This window comes from Elgaria multicarinata, chromosome 5 (assembly GCF_023053635.1).
Source record: "Elgaria multicarinata webbii isolate HBS135686 ecotype San Diego chromosome 5, rElgMul1.1.pri, whole genome shotgun sequence".
Classification (NCBI taxonomy): Eukaryota; Metazoa; Chordata; class Lepidosauria; order Squamata; family Anguidae; genus Elgaria; species Elgaria multicarinata.
The window spans coordinates 38,633,695-38,656,125 of NC_086175.1; the positions used below are offsets into that span (position 1 = coordinate 38,633,695).

General features: G+C 42.9%; 2 protein-coding genes across 2 annotated transcripts in view; both read right to left on the reverse strand.

Moving 5' to 3' along the window:
- The window catches only part of NALF1 (NALCN channel auxiliary factor 1), a 440,503-nt gene extending 430,474 nt beyond the window's left edge, over positions 1 to 10,029 (reverse strand). Inside the window, exon 1 of the mRNA XM_063127407.1 lies at positions 9,364 to 10,029. Coding sequence (XP_062983477.1) covers positions 9,364 to 10,029 — 666 coding nt within the window. The remainder of the gene's footprint in view (positions 1 to 9,363) is intronic.
- Positions 1 to 22,431, reverse strand: part of ANKRD10 (ankyrin repeat domain 10) — a 246,311-nt gene that overhangs the window by 13,698 nt on the left and 210,182 nt on the right. The window lies entirely within an intron of this gene.

Here is a 22,431-nt window from a genome sequence, read left to right on the forward strand (position 1 = left end):
CTGCAGCACACCAGTGACTTTGCATGGTAATTGCCATCTGGCTGTCTACCCCATGAAGGATGAAAGCCAGTACTCACAATACACTAGTGGCATGACAAGTGCAGTATTCACACAGCAGTCCTGTACACGTGCACATGTCAATTTTAGATATTACTACAAAGACATAGCAACAACAAAACTGCCCAGAGAACTTCAGCTATTGGGTGGTATAGAAATGCAATAAATATATAAATAATTAAATAAAAAACTTAGTTTTCACATATGTATTTTGTCTTCATGGGTGGCTTTTTTTTTTTTTTTTTACTGTGAATACAGCCTTATACCTGATTTTATATTAGAGGTGTGGCAATTAGGGCCAAAACCCACATTACTATAAATTCATATTTAGCAACTAAATCTTCCCCAACCCCATTTTTACTCTACAGTAGGGTCAGGGGGCTTGATCTGGATCTCAAAAGCTCTTCTATCGCTTGCACTAGGGTCCCAATTGCCTACTTTAGATTAAAAATATAAAATAACAACCCCTAGATATGGATTTAAAATACTGTCTGTTTTGGTCACGAGTCACCCCATCAGGTTTTGTCATAGAGGGGTTTATCTCTACTCTCAGCAGCCAGTGTGATTGGTAAAATCCTGTGAAGACACCTTGTTGGCCTGACAGGCAAGAAATGTGCAGAGAAAGAAAAAGGTCATACAATGCAATAAGTAGAGTTACTATTTCAGTGACAGAGGGACACCAAACACAAGTACAGGCCATGAGATATTTGGGAGAGCACATTGACTTTACACAGCCTGCCCCTCCTCCTATTCTGTGCCCTCATACCTTCATAACTTGTCATTAAAGGGAGCAGCAGAGGAGATTGCTAGAAAGCCATCAGCAAGGCATAGATATGAACTTTGAAGTCCTAGCCCATTCTGTCCTGTTCAAATTTGATTCAAGAAACTCAGATGTGCTGAAACCATCAAGGCATGTGAAAAAAGGAGGGTAAATACAAGACCCCCATCAGGGCAAGTCAGGCCACTTCCAATCTGGTCAAGTCATTTTGGTATGCTAAACAGCAAGGTTAGACCAGGCAGGGTCTTTCAGGACCTTAGCCAACTCCTAGTTGGCTGAGAATCAGTCAATGTCATAAATCACAGGAGTTGCAAGTTAAGCAGCAGCTAGAATCATCAATTAACAGTCCAAGGTCAGTATGCCAAAAGTACCCCTCAGGAGCCAAGGTAAATAGTACAGGTTTCAGGAATAAGCAGAAGAATAGTTGAGGTTTTTCCAGGGTTAGATATTGTCCAAATAAGGTCAAGGAGCTGGTAGGTAAGCAACTAGAACAGAGTACCAAACAAGACAATTGCTTCCAACAAACCCCAGCATCTAAGGCTTTCCTTATATTGTGCTGCTGATGCCTGAATGCAGCCAGCTGCATTGCAGCTAGCTCCTGTGAAGAGCTCCTCCCCAAACTCTCTCAGGTTCAGCTGTTCTCTATCACAAACAGAGACACAACAGTCATGGTAAGCTGTTGACTCAGCAACAATCAAAAGCTTTCTGAAGCCTTATAAAGGCCAGCAGCTCAAGACACCCTCAGAGAAGCAGTTTGTTTCTTAAAGGGCTACTGCCTTATTTCCAGGCTCCGGCTCCTATAGGATAAGAATGGTGAAGGCTGTAATGGGAAAGAGTTCTCTGTATATGAGTCCGCTGTATATGAGGAGTCAGGGAGAGACACATCCTCTGGTCTGGAAGGCACTGGCACATAGCAGAAATTGAGTTAATAGAAGGAGCCTCCTCTGCTCTGAGCCCTCTGCAGAGCCAGAGGAATGGTCAAGCCTGGGGAACACAACACATTCAAAGTGATCTACCTCTAAAAACAGTTGCCAATGGGGGCTCTATATTCTCAATATTCCTTTGATGCGTTGGGCTGAATTTTCTTTTTAAAAGTCCTTGCATCAGGATGCATCATACAGAATTGAAAAGAAGCCAAAATACAATCCAAATTCAGGAAGCTTTTTTTTTTAATCTTTTTATGATTCTGACAACTATAATTAGAGCTTACTGCTTGGTGAAAAAAATATTTCTCATTTCCCTTTGGATCATAAATACCTCTCATGCATTTTTTATTAAGCGAGTATTGTGGGCTGTTGTTTCTTTAAGCTGCATTAAATAAATATGAGCTATTATCAATTTTTATTGAAATGGTTTACTTAGAGTGAAACTGCATTTTTAAATAGGCATTATGAGATTAACAAATACCACTACAGCATTTCATGTGTGAGACTTTCAGAAGTGCTTAGCTGTGGCCTAAATTCGATTATTTTGAAGTAGCTAAAAAAAGGGAAAAAAGCAGGAATCTGGATATCGAACCATAATATAATAGACAGAGCAAGTGTGTCCCTTGGCCAGACCTTAATATAGACATTTTAAAAGTTCTTTTTTATCATATTAGATACTGACAACTGTTGGGGCCCATGATACATACCACATACCACTTTCATAGTGTTATATCCTGCTTGGTGTAGATGTGTCATGGGCCCCAACAGTTGTCAGTGCACTTCAGTACCACTATAAAGCAGTAGTGTAAATCCTGCAGTGCACTTCTATACCATTATAAAGCAGTAGTGTGGCTCCTGCCTTTTATATACTACTTTCATATGGCTTCCATAATGGAAAATCCTGCCTGGTGTAGATGAGTCCTATATTCCACCAGAACTCTTAACGGAGGGGTCAAAGAGCTAAAAGTCAAACATGAGAATCAAATCAGCCTCCCTCTGTTTCAACACCGGAATCTTCCTCACCACTTGTATTAATTTAACCCATTCTTGCTTTTCATCTACTTTGATCTCTACACATCATGTCAGTTGACTGAAGAGTTTGTGAAAATGGGATGGACTCGGTCAAAGATTTTACCTCCCAGGTAAAAGCAGAGTAGTAAACAAGGAAAATCTTTTTTCCTATCAGTCCTATACCAGCTTTCATTTTGAAGTTGATCCACATCAGAATGGGGCCATAACTCAGTAGCAAAGCATGTGCTATGCACAAAGAAAATCCAAGGCTCAATCCCAGGTATCTCAAGTGACAAGCCTGGGAAAAGTGTCTAACCTGAGACCCAGTCAGAGAAGATAATGCTGGACCAAATGACCAGTGACCTGACAATGTAAGCCGCTTCATATGTTCAGGTGTAGGTCACAATCAAGTCAATGATGACCAAGAGAAAAGCAGTGTGCATGCATGAGTATATCTAAAGTGAGAGAGTGACAGGGAAATTTCACATACCTGAAGGTAATATTTCATATTGTCAGGTTAGTGCACAAGTATGTTGCCGGGTGTGGCACACAAGCCTGTTCAAAATTAGTGGAGTGCTCCCCAAACCATCAAACAGTATCCCACCCCTGTTTCTGTGGTACCTGAGGGTAAGTGCTAAGAAAAAAGTTGGATCAAGTATCTTATATAAGAATATGATGGTGTAAGGCTTATTACTAGAGATCTAACAAACCAATTTTGCTCATTTTGTTTTAAACTGAAGCTTGAGCAGTGTAGACGTGCAGAAAATCTTTTAAGTGCAAAAATGTCCAAAGCTCAAGCTATAATAGCGATTAATTTCCTCTGCACCAAACAAGCAGAATAGTCCTGCCACAAACAGGATGATGGACAGCCCTATTTGGCCAACCAATGTGGCATGAAGGCAGGCCCCAGCCACAGCTGCAAGGTTAGGCTGTCACTACCTGTGTGGAGCGGGAAGGGGACAGAGGCAGCCAATTGGGGTGTGTGAGGGAGAGGAGGGGCCACGTCATGCAAATTCTGGAGGGGATTCATTATGCATAACCCACATTTGCATTATTCATGAGCCCATCTGTGGTGAGGGGACTGAGGGCAAAAAAAGTGTAAAAGGAAAAGGACTACTGGCACCCATGGCAACATGGGCTTTACACTGTGCAATTAGATAAAGTTACCTAATCAGCTTTGAAACATCGTAGAAACAAGCTTTTGGGAATGAATCAGCCTAACAACTGGGCAATTTTAGGAAATATTACAATCCCACCTGCCAATTGGCAAACTCATATTACAGTTTATCACCTAGAGAACATTAGTTATTGGATGGATTGGAAATGTAATAAATAAATAGAAATAAATATTTTTATGAATGTTTGTCTTTAAGTACAATGTTAAATACTGAGATGTCTTCATATTTTCCCTTAGTGATATGTTAGCATAAAATAAAACTTCTAGATCTGATTATTGTACTGTGCCACATGCTCAAGCCCAAAGGCACATTGAGTGCCTTGAGCGGGAAGCAAACAGACGATTATGTGGAAGAAAGTATGCAGGCTGATAAATTAAGGCCAATATCTGGCAGAAGATGAATAGTCTGATTATGCATAAGGAGGACTTGATGACCTCCACCCACTTGTGCAGTTATGCCATTTTAAACTCTGGACTATTGTCTTACAGGGGGCATCTGCTTTAGATGATTGTTGAGGAAATCAAGCTGGGTGGTTCTTTTACTATGCCCATAGGTATAGGGAAATGGCTCTATAAATCATTAGCTATATAAACCATAAAGTTCATGGCTTCCTGCTCTTATTTTTAATGCTGAAATTGCTTTCACAATTAAGTTGATGCTGAAACTGTGTCACAAGACAGGCAGTGTCCACTCCAGCAGTTGGAGGGTGGAGCAAGGTGTCTGCAAGGCAAGATAACGGAAAAAAGAAACAGATGGAGATGTTTTTCCTGTAACTGTTGCAATACCCATATATGTAGTGTCTTCTAGTCAGAGAAGTATTCAAACTCTGTACATGCCTAAATGCTTGGCTTCTCATTGGTTCTTGTATTGCAGAGATGTATTATGATTGGTGGGAAAGTTCTGCCATTGTATCTAAGGGGAACTGACCCTATAAATATGTTAGCCTTTCCTGAAATTCTTGGGCAGTTCCTCAGGTCTTCTGAGGCTGTCACCCTGCAGCGCTGCTTGTAATAAATCTTCTAAGGAGAGAGAAATTGTGTCTTGAGAGTCTGTGACCACCACTCAGCGAACCACAGGGACCCGTGGTTTCGGGTCCCACCACAATACTTCACCTCACCACCTTCAAATTGTGGAAAGCCTACCTGGCCCATTACTTGCTGAGTGGGATCCTGAACATCTGCTCCAAAGTCTTGCCCTGAATACTGCTTTCATCAATAACATATTGTCCATAGTTTTGTGAAGTAGAAGCCTTGGGTGCTTTATATCAGCTTATTCGACCAGACTGGTCCTCTGGCATAATCTGATTTCTCAGGCCAGGAGGACTCTGATGAGAATGTTCCAGCTGGAACTGTCTACAGTGACTTGCGGCTGCATGGGCAGCAGGGATTCATAGGGCACCTGATTTCAATCTATGGTGTATGACCACTGGGCTGGTACATACAACTGCAGTGAGAGAAATAACCCACAGTGGCTTATTTTCCCCCGTTGAGTGTGCCAGTTGCATTTCCAACCCTCAAATAACCCAACAACAGCACATGACTTTTAAACCATGCCACGATTATTCAAACTGGGTCAGTATGACAACAAATAGGTTACTAACATGGAACTTCATTTCTGATACTATATTGCAATGAAAATGGCCTGCTTTGAATGTATAAAAGTAAAATTACATCTGCATTAGCCTCACTAAAATATTTTTGAAAGCATACATGTTAACATGTACTTTATTAGTCAACCCAATTCTCTCTTAGCAGCTTCCAGACCTTGCTTTATTCCAGAGCAACTATATTGCAATATGGACAACTCACTTAACAAAGACTTGAATATATTATTTGAAGATATCTAAAAGGCAAGAATGCACTTTTTGATCGCACATCCTTCATTTTCCATTCACTCATGCTTTCTAACCTCATCCTAATAACTTTTATATACCATGGTGCATATTAATAGGTAACTTCAGTAATCAAACAGAATTGAATATATAGATACCATGTTTTGTAAATATGAAAAATTGTTTATAAGAATAGGAAAAGTATAAATACTAAGAAAGGTGTTTATACTATAAGTTAAAACACAGTTACTCAGCTATTATAAGGACATCCTTCCACTGAAGTCAGAGCCATTGGCATTCAATTAAATTACACTTAACTATAATTGTAATTGTCAAGTAATTGTTCTCATGCTTCACCTTTACTAAATTCATGAGTCCATGACATTAAATTGTCCAACTGCAATTACAACTGTACAAAGGTAGCCAAAATGAGCAACAACACATGGCTTTAAACCAGCACGCAAGCTACTGTGAGATTCAATCATACTCATAAAAATGACACATAGAATTGAATCAACAACAATAAAAGTAATTATGATATTATTTTGATCAAACCAAATAATTCAGCATACAATACAAATGCAAAATCTATAATATTATCATGTGATTTCCCCCCCTATTTTAAACCATCTAGTCAAGCCAGTACATAAGTTATATCCAAGTAATTTCAGCCTAACTGTTATGTTAACCAAATTCAGGAAATTAGAAAAATCAGATTCATACTCTGTAATCCATAACATCTTTCTAACTGGAGAGAACTGTGAGTTATGACTGCAAAAATACTGTTCTGATACAAAGTAACTGATGTACTATGAAGTTTTCCATGGATTGCTTGACACAAATAAGGGAGAGATCACTAATTCAAAAAAAAATGTACATTATAAAAAGAAAATGAAAAATTAGACTTGTATATCATAATGATATAAAATCGGAAGTTGTTGATATTAATAGCCTTTGCCAAGTATTATAGCCACTATTATTCTAGTCACATATGTTAATCTTCAGACAGGACAACAGCTACGCTGCAATTTCTGCTCTCTAATATGCTAACCAATTCTTCTTTGAGGCTACTTGGATAGGAAGGAAGTAAAGACATGACAGAAAACAAAGGCTTCAAGAGACGGTATGCATAGTAAGTATCATTGATTTTGTCATCAAATACAAATTGTAAACTGGAAGAAATGCTCTCTTCTCTGAAATAGAAACAGACAGCTTTAACAAGTTTGCTGTTTAGGTGCATTCTGGCTGGCTTAATTCAATGTTTGCCTCTTTTAATGTGCAGTAAAAAGTAGCCTACGACACACAGAATATTAAATGAGACATAATATAGACTGGATGTGAAATTCTAACTAAACTAAGGCCTAGAGCTGAACCAAAATTTAATGTGTCCTTAATTGTCACCAGGGCCCAAAAATATACATTTACATTATTTCATAAGTTATGTGTAGATATAGACACAGTAATAGATAGTTGATTAAGTGTTCATTTTACACTAAAAACTATTGTTTCTATTTTCCAATGTGTTAAGCAATTCAGAGTACCATCAATCTTATTAAATGTTAAAGTGCTCAGTTATTATATCAAATTAGGTTAGTTGTTATAACTAACGTATTAGACATGAAAAAGACATTTACATCACATTTCCTATAACATCCAGCACCATGGACAGCACCAAGAATCTGCAGCACCATGGACAGCAGCACTATGGGCTGCAGTTTCACCACAAAAATCTGCCTTACATGCTTTATAGCTCCTCCAAATAAAACGCTTGTGATTGATTTTTTTTTTACTCAGAACACTAAGTAACTCTTTCTGCTTGCTTGAATAAGAAACACTTGGTTTTTTGTCACAAAGGTAAGCTTCCAAACTCTAAAGGTACTGTTTAAGGCATTGCAAGGTAGATTGCATCACAATCGTTTTTGTATGCTAACAACTTTGGAATTCTCACCACTCTGCTCATAAAAACAGGTAACATAGTCTATGCAAACTTTTAGAATTATCTGCTCTAAAAAAGTAGTAATAATAACCTTGTGGAACAGGTTTCCATGACAAGCAATTCCTTTCACAAAGAACTTCGCTTTATTTTTTATTTTTATTAAAGTAAATTCAGACCACACAAACTTTAGACTTTCTTTGGATATGCTAAGATTTGTTTTAAAAAAGCAAGATAATAAGCCCTAAAGAAAATGCAGTGATTCCAGTTCCGAAGGCAATATATTACTAACCAAACACACTTCTATTAGGGTTTTGGTTATTTTATTATTGTTATTTTCAACTGTTGGAGGCCCTCAGATTTTGAAGCATTTTCTGCAAAGTGGGCAGCCAATAGCCAGACTTCAGCGTAAGCCCCACAACTTTCAGTGGGGCTTAGTCCCACATAAGTGGGCATAGGACTACAGTCTTAGAGCAACAATGGGATACTACAGCAACAATGGGATAACACTTTGTGTAAGAGTCAAACAACTGTGGCTAAGGCAAACTGAGAAATTAGCCACACACAAAGTAACAAAGCAGTCACCAAGACTCTGCCATCACTGCTTACTCTACACAGTTCACTGCAGAGTCTACTTGCAACTAATAAACCTGGAGCTAATCCCAACTCCAGAGATTTAACACAGCCAACTTGAAATATGTCATGTACAGAGGAAGAACCACCCGGGACCACTTCCTTTCCTCTATGACTCAATTGCCACACACTCTAGGTCTCCCCAGATAATTACCGAGCTTTGATTCCCTATGTTCCAAGAAACACTTTCAAACCCGGCATGCAGCGCTTTCACAGTAAATGCCCGACCAGGCTGTCCTTCAGAGAGGTCCTGAAAGTTCTCGGCTAACTAAGTAGCTAACCTTTGTCGTTCATGCTGGTTAGCCAGAAATGTGGGGTTGGGGAGGCGCATCTTTGATTGAGCAGGGGATTTCGGATCGCTCTTCTTTAATGCGTACATGCACACAGACGAAGAGACGCTGTGCCTCCAAAGTTAAGGGCCCGACCCTATCACATAGATCCTCTCGGTCCGGCAACTCCAAGGATGATTTCCCCTGCAAAGCACCCAAACCGGCGCGCCGCCAGACGCATGACGCCTTTCTTCCCAGTTCCGGGAAACAAGCGAGCGAGATCCTTTAACGACCAGGGGAAGCCCGCGCCCTACCACGTCTCTGCCGGCCCTGCCCTCGCCCGCACCCCCACCCCGAGAGCCAGCCCACGCGCCCTCCTGCCGTCTTGGGCCCTGCTCGTTGGCACGCAGCCACTTTCCCGTGCCAGAGCCGCATTCCAGCCCCTGGCAGAGCGGGCCAGCGGAACCAGGAGCCCATCGCGTAGGCATGAGGAGGGCGAAGCGAGCTCTGCCCTCCCAAGGGACGGAGGATCGCCTTCCTCGTTCGCCTCTCCCACCGCGCGCTTAGGCGGGCGAAGAGAAAACAGACCACGAAGATCTCAGTCCGTGCAAAGCCCCCAAACTCCCAAGTCGAAACCATCTTGGCATCGCCAACGCGGCCAACAAAGATCCCAGCAGTAAATCCAAGGGGTTTGCGGTGGCGGTGTAAAGCAAAAGCAGACACATAGGCTGCTAGCAGGGCTCCTACCTTACAATCCTCCGGCCCCGATTTCACCGAGTACTCCTCCGCTTGCAGGTATTTCTGGAGCACAAGCTCAAACTCTCGGTATCGGTCCTGAGCCTGCTGGTCGTACTTTTGGTAAGCCAGGACGCAGCGGCGGCAAGAACGGAGCCAATCCTCCTCCCTGCTGAGCCGATCCCCATCCCCAGTGCCCCTGTCGTCGTCGTCGTCGTCGCCGTCGCGTTGGTCCAGAGTGCAGTTCAGAGTGTCCGAGCGGGAAAGCCCGGCGAAGAGCTCGCGCAGCGTGTAGGAATTACAAAAGGGAAGGTAGAGCTCCGTCTGGGCCGAGCCGCCGGGCTGCAGGCGGCGACAGGCAGCTTCGGCGTCGCCCAGCAGGCTGAAACACTGGCCGGCTGCCGACGCCGCAGGGCTGCTGCTGGGGGCCACCGCCGCCCCCTCGTCGCCCCCCATGCTTTGCTCCACGCTCTCTTGGTCCCGGTGGCGCCCGGCAGCGACCTGCCTGGCCTCAACGCAGAGCCACAGGTGGTCGGAGAGCAGCACGGTGAAGAAGAGCAGCGAGGCCAACGACAGGCGCCATTTCTGTGCCCGCTCCGAGTCAGCGAAGGGCTTGTCGGGCTCCCGCGGGCCGAAGCACACGCCCGAGCCGGCTCCTCCCGTGGGGCGGCTGCTCATATTTCGGGAGCGCGCAGCCCCGGCCGGCTCCACGGCGAGGGGGGCTCCGCAGCCGGGCTCGACGGCCCCACGGGCATGGACACTGGGCGGCGGGGCGCCAGGCTCCCCCCTCAGCGAAGGGCGAAGACGGGGGTGGCGGCGGCGGCGGCGGTACTAATGGTGGTGGTGCTCCTGCGCGTTGGGTTGGGCTGGGCCGGTGGCCGTCCCCTGCCTCCCTCTCCTTCCCTGTCACCCGGGCATGGTCAGAGCGCGGGCCCCCATTTTGGCGCCAACACGGCCAGCCCACCGCTTCCCGCCCTTCGCCTCATGCCGCGCTCCGCCGCCCCCACCGCCCACCCCGGCGCCCTGGAGAGCCAGCCGGTGGCGGCGGGGGGACCGCTAGCCGTGCCCCCGCTAGCCCAAGACGAGCCACTGGCGCCTGGCTGGCTGCTGCTGCTGCTGCTGCTGCTGCTGCTGCTGCCTGTAGGTTGGCCGGGGCTGCTGAGGAGATTCCGGAGCGCCGCGGCTGTTGCTGCTGCTGCTGCCGCTGCTTTGGAGGTGGTTGCTTCTGCTGCTGTGGCTCTTGCTGCGGCTGCCTCTGCTCTCGCTGCTATTGCTGCTGCTGCTGCTGCTGCTGCTAGCACTGCTGGTGCCACTGCGCTGCGGCTGCTGTTGCTTCTGCTGAGGCTCCCGCCGGGCACGCTCCCCCCCGGCTTGCGGCGCGGATTTGGCTGCCTCCTGCCGCCCGGGGGCCACCCTCATCTTGGGGCCCTGCGCTAAGTTGCCGCCATCTTCGTCCGGGAGAAGCACTTTTTTGGGGGGAGCGCACGGCCCTTTGCGTCATCTCCTCCTGCGCCGCCAGCCTGGCGCATTGGCAGCGGCGGCGGCGGCGGCGTGCTCTGCCTTCTCTCGGCTGCGTTGGGGGGGGGGGGGAGCGGAGGAAAGGGGAGGGGGGACGTTGGGGGGGATCGCCTGCTACGCGCTGCCTCGTTCTCGTTCTCCCGGCTCCGAGGATCCCCAACCAGCGGCATTCTGGCGCGAGGGGGAAATTCTCTTCCTCAGCCTTGACTCTCCTCCTCCTCCTCCTCCTCCTCCTCCTCCGCAGCCCAAGGAAGGTGAATGCACCGGGGGAGCCGCATGGGGTGGGTGAGTGCCTTCGGCGTGTGCCTCGCTGGGCTGCAGGGGTCGCGAGCTGACGGTCTTTCCCACCCACCCCACCCCGGTTTGGCTGGCAGTGCCTCCGCGCGCCCCTCTGCCTCCGTGCCCGGCTCGAACCTAGGGCGCGTCGAGTTGCCACCACAGGCACCCTCCAACTCCGAAGCAGCCAAGCCTGCTCCGTGGTGCGGAGTGCGGCTTCAGAGCCAAACGAGCACGTTCCGCCTTGTCGCAGGTAACTTCCCCCCCCCCCCCCCGATGTATTCTTTGTTTTTGAGCGGAGCAGCAAACGGAGAGCGAGGACGTCGAACACCTTCCGCCGAACCCCTTTTCTTCCCGCTGGATAAAAGTGGGGGGTGGGGTACCACCACCTCTCTCCACCACCACCACCACCAACCGCTTTTCCCATTTGCCTAAACAGACCAAGCTACTTTTCTCTAGATCCGGAGAAAAATCTCGGCTGCTAACTGCCCATATGGCAGTCCACAGGAATGCAATGACAACAAAGCGTCTTGTGGCATTTTAAATGAATTTATTCAGGCATAAACTTTCGTGGACACTGCCCACCTCATCAGATGCCTGAAGCGTTGACCTCAAATTCGCAGATTTATATACATATGTTGCTGGCAGGGAGGGAGGGGGAATGTAAGTTGTATTCTCAGATGGAACTGACAACACATTCCTCATGCTTTCCTCGGATAATATCCAAGGGAGAAGAGGAGGAGGAGAAGAAGCTGAACCTGAACCTGGCACTCCAATCCAGTTAGATTATTAAAAACATAGAAATGATATTTTAATTGAACCTGTTAACTAAATTGGGCACATCACTTTTTCTTGCCTGAACTCAGTTTTTCTCCCCTGAAGTGTAATAGTGAACCATTTCGCACAATCACAATATGGTCAACAAGTTGTTGGGTTATTCTGTTCCCCTCCCCCCCCCCCTCAAAAAAAAACCAAGCCATGCCACCTGGGTTCAGATGACATAGCAAGCTGTGCCGAAACAAGTAGTTAGGGAAATTTGGCCGGCACACTTGGCAAGGGAAATAAGACACCATTATTTATTTTCCTCACTGCAATCGTGCAAACCAGCCCAGTTGTGCAATTCAAAATCTTACTGTCCTACCCTGCCTGGCCCATAAAAAGAATGATCTGAACCATTTGAGATCATATCTACCTGTCTTTAAGACCAGAAGGGCAGATACTTGTATTGTAGTTCACTTCTGATTAAGCTAGCAAATTTAGGACTTTTATGGTCTACTTCTGTACATATGCAATTTCTCCTAGGACCCATCTCACGTTAAAACCCCCATGTGGAAAGCCACTGGATTTGGTGCCGAACAGTGGTTCCATGGGAGGACCATGTAGCTTTTGAAAGCTGCTCACCATGTAGACAGCCCCCCCCCTCCCCAAGTCACATGCAGAGTCTCCCTATAAGCTCTTCACATGCTTCTGGCACTCTCTATATTTACACTTTTTTTGTAGTGAACAGCTTTTCTACCTTCCAGTTCATGTAGAGGCAACAGTTCCAGCACCACAAAAAGGATATTCATAAGAAGACTCTGGCAATGTTCAGTTGAGACTTGGCAGTGAACAGGATGCAGTCCGATCTTATGCATGTTTATTGAGGAGCAGGTGCCAATGAGTGCAATAGGTTGTACTCCCAAGTAAGTGTGCACAGGATTGCAGCATAAATCATTCAAAAGCCCCAAAAGTAAACAGACTACAGTTGCAATTTTAATTTTAATAAATAATTTTGTCATATCCATTTATTAATTTTCTATATTAATTACAGATGTGCAATATTTTATGGACTTCTGGGGGTCATGATGCATAACATATTAATCATTTAGAATTCAAAAGATAAAGCTTGCCCAAAATCTCTGTTGGACCAATAATACATCTACTCAGCCAACTTTTAACTGCATCTCTTGAGTTCTCCGATCAAACTGGAAAAAGAAGATTGTTTTTTCAGAGAATTTTGGTCTCCCCACCCCCACCCCATGATATGCTAAATTATGCCAGGGAGCAACTACTACTAAATTATGCCAGGGAGCAACTACTACTATTACACACACAGAGAGTACGTTGTCAAGTTGACCTAATCTTATTTCATTCCAAATGCATCCGTTCTATGGTTTCTCATTAAGTTATTGCCTAGCAGATGGGAAGCATAATACATTAATTAAGTTCCATATGTCACAGAAGTTGTGCATAATTTTTTTATTTTGATAGACTAATTGAAAGGTAGAGAGATTCATTTTAGTATTACAAGAGAAGTCATGAGATACTCACCATATCAATCGTATGTTATTCCTCAGTTTAGAGTCTGATTATTTCTCATGATTAAGGTTAAAACCTGCTGGATGTGCTACAGGCACCTACTCCACACTTGCAGAGGTAGACAACAACAATATGATGAACAAGCAGGCTTCTGACACGGGAAGTCAACTATAAATCAATGCTTTGTTCTAAATAATCTGAGGGGGAAATATGCTGCTTTTGTTGATCTGACTGCTGCTTTCGATGGGATAAATAGGGAGGTCCAATGGTGCAAACTATGGAGACTTGGGATGGACAGGCGCCTGTTGACTTTAATCAAGAATTTGTACACAGGCACCAAGCTGTTAGGGGAAATGTTAGGGGAAATTCATTCAACCAGAAGTGTAAGACAAGGCTGTTTGTTAGCTCCCTTGCTGTTTAATATCTGTGTGAATGACATCATTGAACAACTAGTTGACAAATCCAATTTCCCAGTAGCTATTGGCTTGTGGAAACTGAACATATTGTTGTATGCTGATGATATGGTCCTATCCCAAACCCAAATAGGCATGAGGAGACTTTTAAAATTGTTTGGGGAAATATGCGGTAAGGAACAGTTGAGTAAATTATGCTGAGACCAAAGTTATGGTATTCAGTAAGCATGCAATTTGACAGGAATGGTTCTTAGACTAACATCTCCTGGAACAGTCCAATAGATTCAACTATCTGGGGATCTGTTTTTCACATAATGGCTCATGGAATAGCCATTGGGAAATTAGTAAACTAAAAGCCCAAAGTTCAACACAGTCTGTGTTGAAATTTGCCAGAGTTAAGTGTGGTAGTCTTGTGTTGCCAGCTCTAAGAGTTTTTGCTGCCAAGGTTATCCCTCAGATGATTTATGGGGCAGGAATTAGGGGCATTCCAGAGCCAACACAGCTGGAGTTAGTACAGAACACCTTTATACACATCTTACTGGGACTGCCACCAGGAATGCCTACAGTCTATCTGTGAGCAGAAGTGGGTGTAATGCCAATTCTATATTTTATTTTGAGGGCCATTTTTTATTATTTTCTAAAACTGAAATATTCTGTAAATGAATTGGTTAAATTGCGTATAGCAGAGCAGGCACATTCACCATCTCAAAACACCTGGATAGCTAAAAGTAATTTTTTACTATAGAAATATGGGCTTGATCCAGATGCCCTTCTTGTTGCTGGAACTCATTCTAGCAGACACAAAAATCAAAGTGCATCTTCAAAAAAGGATATGGAGGCTGGCTATCTAGATTTTCTAATACCTACCCTTTTTTCAAATGGCACCACAGGATAGAAAAATACTTGTCTGGTCTAAATACATCTCTTTGCAGGGCATTCACTGCCCTATGCTGCCATACAATGATATCAAACTTTATGGTAGGCAGGTTTAAGAAAATCCCCAGAGATCAGCACCCATGCATCTGTGGCAGCCAGTGGGTAGAGGACACCATACACTATATGCTACACTGTAAACTGTATGAAACACCTAGGGAAAATATTTAGAGAAACTCTTAAAGCTGATTCCTACCCTCAGTGATATGGATAAGGTCAAATATCTACTGTCCAGTACAGACAGGTTTGTAATGTTTAACACAGCCAAATTTGCTGTGAAGGCTGCTCACCTTAGACAAACTCACGTGGCCTGCCTTGAGATGTAAGGTTTTAGTTGTATGTGCATGCATGTTTTAACATTTTATAACATTTTACCTATTCTTTTGTATATGACACTTTTACACTCTATGTATCACTTTTGTGTATGTAATTGGCTAAAACCTGTATTTGGTTGCCTTCAATAACTTGATAATACCATTTCTGTACTGGAGTGTGCTGGGGTACTATACATAGATTTATAGTAAAACTGAGACAGTAAAACTGATTTTGTTACAAGCATCAAAACTGCAGTGAATGGGAAACAAAATATGTTCAATTTACCCTTGCATATCTTGGAAATCTTACAGGTTTAGACAGGTACAGTTCAGATGTGTCAAGATGCAGTTGCAGTGCTTGAATGCAATCAAGTCAGAAATGGACGTCCTTTGAAACTGACAGGAAACAAGCATAAGATGAACAACAAAAACATTCATGTAGTGTCCAATTAGGGCCAAACTAGATATGATGTGGGAAGCCTCATAGTTCCCACTTTCTTGGTAGGTGTTGCTTTTCTTTTGTTTTTACTGAAATGCAGCCACAGGAAGCTGTGATTTTGACTGAATGCAGGGGGGTGATTAATCCTTTCCCTATGGTCCATTTCTTCTATCAAAATCATTTCCCCCAAGTTTCATCAGGTCAGCAGTCCCATGTTATCCCTCATGGATGGGAGAAAAGCTGGAGGGTGATTTTGACTGGGAAAAATGGCCCATGGGGAGTTAAGCATGCTCAGACACACACACATGAAACTGCATTCCTGCTCCAATCCAATGTGCAGCTTCGCACAGCAAAAGTAAAGATTAAACAGGAGCACCCCACACTCCCAATATTTTGTTGCAGGTCCCACTAACAGTAATTAATGGCCATTGTGGTGTAGTGGCTAAAGTGTCAGACTGGGAGTCGGGGGATCCGGGTTCTAGTCCCCACTCAGCCATGAAACTCCACTGGGTGACTTTGGGCCAGTCACAGACTCTCAGCCCAACCCACTGCACAGGGTTGTTGTAAGGATAAAATGGAGAAGAGGAGGATTATGTATGCCGCCTTGGGTTCCTTGGAGGAAAAAAGGTGGGATATAAATGCAATAATAAATAAATAAATAAATCTACCATCCATTCATTTAATCTCATTTTGAAGTCATCTCAGCAAGTGGCTCTCAATTTCTAGCGTTATGTGAGAGTGAGAAATAAAAATCTTTGTTCACTTTTCTCTCTGTCAGCATCCTGCCTTGCCCATGAATTTCCTTGGATCTTTTGGTTGGCCATTATTAGAATGCTGATAGCTATGATCCAATACAGCAGCTCTTATGGCAGCCCCCGCCCCCAACCTGGTGCCTTTTAGATGGTTTGGATTTCAGTTGACATCAACCCCAGCTGGCATGGCCAATGGTCATGATACTGGGAGTTGTCATCTGGAACATCTGGAGAATGCCAGGTTGAGAAGACTGTTATGCTATTAACTGCTTATGTTGAGTTGTTTGCTTTTGTTAAACCACATTTCTCTAAACAGAAGAATCTGAAAGGAGATAAACACAAACTACATAAATTTGAACCCATTTGTGAGAAAAGATATGGCCTGGAGAGTAAAATGACTTGATAACTAATTAAATAATTGATAATGATTAATGTCTCTATATGTGGATGTGTAATTGAGTTACCTCTCCATTATTAGCTGCCTGTGACTTTAAATAAAAACTCTTATGATGTGATTTTCTTAGTGTGTGTTTTTAAATATAATATTGTGTAACATTTCACAGAATGCTTGATTGACATTTGGCAGCAAAAGGTGATGAGGAAACAGTAGCATAGTTCTTATCATCTGTATACCACATACACACGCATGGCAGGAACTATTCACCAGGTAACGCACTATGTTGCTGTAGTGTTTCCTCTCCTGTAAACATCTCCAAAGTCCCATTGCTATTCTCCACAGCAAACACTTTCTAACAAGGGTATCACTGATTTCTGAACTGCATCAGGCAAGCAAGCAAACAGTTTCTGATACATCTGAAAAGCTGCATTTAAAGTAACTGATGCCCCCTCGTGTTAGGCCTGGGAGTGCAAGGAATCCTCAGTGACAATGAGGGGATGAAGGTGGGCATATAGATTTATATAATGGGGACATAAGTGCGGCTCAGCAGTATGGAATGAAACACTGTCATACACATAAAATAACTGTCTTAACTATCTTCCTGGTCACCATTACTGCAGTTCTGTGTCCTATAATGTTACAATACAATTTAGTTATAAAAATAGTGGGTCAGATCTGTGGTTCATCTAACTGTGGTTCATCTAACAGCACCATGTACATTGATGGTGCTATATAAATAAATAATAATAATAACTGAGTGTTATTCTCTTTTTTAACAAGTGGGACCTGCAACAAAATGTTGCCGTGTGGGTGCTTCTGTTGAGCTTTCCAACCACTACGTTCCATTCCATTCCCCTCCCACCACCCCACCCAATTTTCCATTCCCCCCTGACACACATTCAGTCAGCGTTCCATGTCCAATGAACATGCTCAGTCTTCATTAGACTGTTTGGCATGGGGGTGGGGGGGGGCGTCCCTCCTAAGGGATGAATTTCCTTAAAAGTTATTTATTTATTTATTGCATTTCTATACCGCCCAATAGCCGAAGCTCTCTGGGTGGTTTACAAAATTAAGACAATTCAAAGTATAAAACAACAGTATAAACCGTAATATAAAATACAATATAAAAGCACAACCAAGATAAAAACAGCAGCAATGCAAAAATACAAATTTAAAATAGCAAAGTTAAAATTAATTTATAGACTGTTAAAATACTGGGAGAATAAAAAGGTCTTCACCTGACGTCTAAATGAATATAATATAGGTGCCAAGCAAACCTCCTTAGGGAGCTCATTCCACAGCCGGGGTTCCACAGCAGAGAAGGCCCTCCTCCTGGATAATAATAATAATAATAATAATAATAATAATAATAATAATAATAATAATTATTTAGCTGTTTTTATAAGGATACTGTTGTTTTTATGCCTTTTATGTTTTTAAACTTTGTATATTTGTTTTTAATGTTTACTGTTTTTAACTTTTGTAAACTGCCCAGAGAGCTTCAGCTATGGGGCGGTATATAAATGCAATAAATAAAATTATTTTGTACTTCTGAAACCTGAGCCTACTTAAACCTCTCTCTTGTGTGTAGATGGTGCCTTTTTGTTACATAAGGAGCAGCACTCAGAGAACCAAGATAACTATTATCTTAGCCTGCAGCCACATGTTACAGTGTAGTGTATTCCTATTCAGGGTTTGAGCAGCTATGCCTTCTTCCAGGGCGTTCCATTTCATTCCCCCCCCCCAACAGGCAGCCAATATTTTATTTATTAATTAACAATATTTATACATTTGAAACACATCCCAAAGTTGTTTTACAAAAGAATAAAAAATTGAAAAATGTTAGGACTCCAGGTTCTCCTTCCTGTTCCTGAATCAGCGGTTCAGACAGCAGGAAGAGATAGCAAGGCAAAGGGAGGCTAGTGGCTAGCAAGGGGAAGAAAGAAGAAGGCAAGGGATGGGGAAAGGAGGGAAATAGCAAGGAAAGAGGTTGGGGGAGAGGAAATAGGAAGGCCAGAGATTGGGAGTGGAGAGAGAAAGAGCAAAGGGGAAAGGTCTGTGTGGATGGAAGAAGACAAAGCAGGCCAGAAAGCAACTTTTTCTATTTCCCCCTCCCTCTCAGCTTCTCTCTCTCTCTCCCTCCCCCACCACCTCTTGACTAGCCAGGCCCTCCCGGCAGCCATTATGTGTGCTAGTCACATCCCCCATGGGAGGCATTTTGTGGTGGTGCTCACAGCTGTTTTTCAAATTCCCAAATGTGCCCACAGATCCACTCCTTTTTAAGTCAGACACCATGATCCCTACTTTAAATAATATTGCTGTTGTTGTTGTTGTTGTTAATATAGCACCAACAATGTACTTGGTGCTGTACTAAATTTACAAATAAAACAGTGATACCCTGCCTATAGGCTTACAATCTAAAATCACCTTAAAACATATGAAGGGGGGAAGGGGTTCACAAAGCAGAAATAAGAGAATAATCATAGTAATAAGAACAGTAAATCAAGCTAAAATACCAAAAGCTATTGAAAACAAATGAGTTTTCAAAGGTGTTTTAAAATCTACAATGGAACTCGTGGTATGTAGTTGCTCTGGAAGAGCATTCCAAGCAAACGAGGCAGCCAGAGAGAATGGGCGAAGCCAGGAAAGAGAGATAGAAACTCTTGGGCAGGAGAGCAACATAACATTTGAAGAATGGAGGGTACAAGGGGGAATGGTAAAGTGAAATGAGAGAAGAAAGATAAGAAGGTGCAAGACCATGACACGCTTTGAATGTCAGCAAAAGAAGCTTATACTGAATTCTATATGGGATCGGAAGCCAATGAAGAGATTTCATCAAAGGAGAAACATGGTCAAAACGACGAGCCAAGAAAATAATCTTGGCTGCAGGATGGTGAAGAGAGACCAAAGAGGAGAGATGAGCATAAGGAAGACCAGTCAAAAGAAGATTACAAAAGTCCAAACGGGAGATAACCAATGCATGGACAAGGGTCTTAGCAGAAGATTCAGATAAGAACGGACGGATCCTAGCAATATTATATAGGAAAAAATGGCAGGACTTGGCTACAGCCTTGATATGTGAGGAGAAAGAAAGTGAAGAATCAAAAATGAAGCCAAGACTACGAGCTTCTTCCACTGGATGAAGTGTGACATTATTAACAGGAACAAAGAATGAAGAGCAAGGGGACGGTTTGGGAGAGAAGACAAGCAAAACTGTTTTCGCCATGTTTAGTTTTAAGCGACGCTGAAGCATCCAGGCTGAGATATCAGACAAACAGGCTGAGATCCTAGCCTGAACGTCAGAAGAAAGTTCGGGAGAAGAGAGATACAATTGTGTATCATCTGCATACAGGTGATATTGGAGGCCATGAGAATGAATAAGATTACCTAACGATAACATGTATAACGAGAACAACAAAGGGCCAAGTACTGAGCCCTGTGGCACCCCAACTTGAAGGGGAAAAGAAGAAGACGAGTGGCCATTAGCACGTACGCTAAATGAGCGACCTGCGAGATAGGAGGCAAACCAGTCATAGACAGATTTGCGGAATCCAAGGTCGCATAGGGTAGCCAATAGGAGGTCATGATCAACCGTATCAAAGGCCACAGTAAGATCCAAAAGAATAAGAACTGAAAACAGGCCTTTAGATTTGGCGATAAATAGATCATTGGTAATCTTAGTAAGGGCTGTCTCAGTAGAATGCAGAGGACAGAAGCCAGACTGAAAAGGATCCAAGGCCAAGGAACTAGAAAGAAAATGAAGACACCGGGAATAAACCACTCGTTTCAAGACTTTTGACACGAATGTCAGCAGAGAAATAGGGCGATAATTGGCAAGAGAAAACATATCGAGAGAGGATTTTTTTTTAGAATGGGGGAGACTGAAGCATGCTTAAAGGCAGAAGGACATGTGCCAGAAGACAAAGAAATGTTAATAATGTGAAGTAGGGAGGGAAGAATGGTAGACGTAAGATTGATAAAGACGTGAGAAGGGATAGGATCAAGATATATATATGTTAATAATATATATCCCTTGTACCTGTTTTTGCTGTTTCAAATAATGTTACTACTTTCTAGTATCAACTCTATTGCAATATGACATCCCTTATTAAATATATTTATTACTCTTTGCTTGACAAAGTTTGGCAAGATGAAGGGATTCCTGCAAGTCTTCCTCCATAGTAGGCAGGGTGAGCAGATGTTCCATAGACTGATTGTCTGTGGCTTGTTTCATTGTAAGATAACTCTGTCATGCAGTGCTTTCAGCAGAGAACTAGGCAATTAAAAAAACTGGTGTGCATTTAATTCTGTGGCTCACAGTGCACAATATGGCTGATTTATTAAACATTTTGTCTTAGTGCAAAAGCTAACAAGATGAAGTATGCACAGTGTCTTGGTTCAACGCAATGCTCCCCCTCATCTTATTTTGACAGATCTGTGCATTCACTAGAAACACAAAACAGAGGCAAATCATTTAAGTGAACACAGTTTCAAAGTTCAGCGATCTGAATAGTGATGCACTTAGGTAATTTTAGACTCTGGGTCTATTGGTCTTTCAGAACCCCTCTTTAGATCATAATGAGTAGTACGTAAGTAATTTTTAAAATGCAGTAGGCCAGCCATGTTGCATTTGGGAGCCATCCTGCAAATGCTGTTGAATTGGACTTCTGCTCCAAAGTCCTGCCCCAATGGCCATTGGGGGGATGGGACACTTATATATTTCCAAAAAAAGAGGAAATGCATCATCAGAAAAGGACATAGATTTGCATAAGATCTGCATATGCTAATTTTATATGTATATATGCAAATTTAGAAATCATTATTATAATTTAAATAGAAATACAATGCATCCCCCTATAATGGGGAAGACTGTGACCAGGTGTCCTGTTTGCTTGGTCAGTCTGCTGTCCAGGTGCTAACTGTGGACAGGTAACTTCAAGGGTCTTGCTCTCCCTCCATTCTTATTGTTCTTTAACTTTATAGTAAACTTGGACTGGACAGCTCTTCAAATAGAGAACTTCAAATAGCAGACTCTCCTCTGATAGCCCTTCTGATAAAGGACTGACCACTGTAAAATAGGATACATTGCAACCCTAGATGGAACAACTGACTCTAAACCCAGCCCTTGTTTATATTAATCATTACATTGCAAACCTAAAGACTGAGCATTTTTCCATGTCATGTTTCTGCTTAGAAATTCGTATATAGCTCTATGAACACAATGCAAGCCATTAGATAAAAGCTTCCAATCTGTGCATGGCTCCTGCAAATGATTTATAACATGAACAATGCAAAATAGATTTGAGGTTATTGGCTGTGGGTATTCTTAAGTAACTTCTTGTCCCTAGGGCTTTTCCACACTTCTTCAGTGCCACTTCATATATTTTCATATTTGTATTTGTTTATTATAGTAAATTCTATTTGTGTTATTGAGTTAACTGACCTAACACTTTTATTATGGGAAAGATCATGTTAAGAAATCATAACAAGAATACCTGCCATCTCACTTAACAGACTCACACATCTGGAAAGTATAATACTTAAATGCTTGCCTCATAGCAGAAATCCATTCTTGTTCCTAAATACAACTGCCTAGAAGTAAAATATATAACATGCAAAATACCTAGGTAGTTTTATTTGTGTTGCATCCTAAAAAGATCTTTGATTCTGTGTAGATTCACATCTTCGAAATTGCCTTCTGCTACATTTTGTACCAGCCCTTTTCCAGTGAAATTAGGAA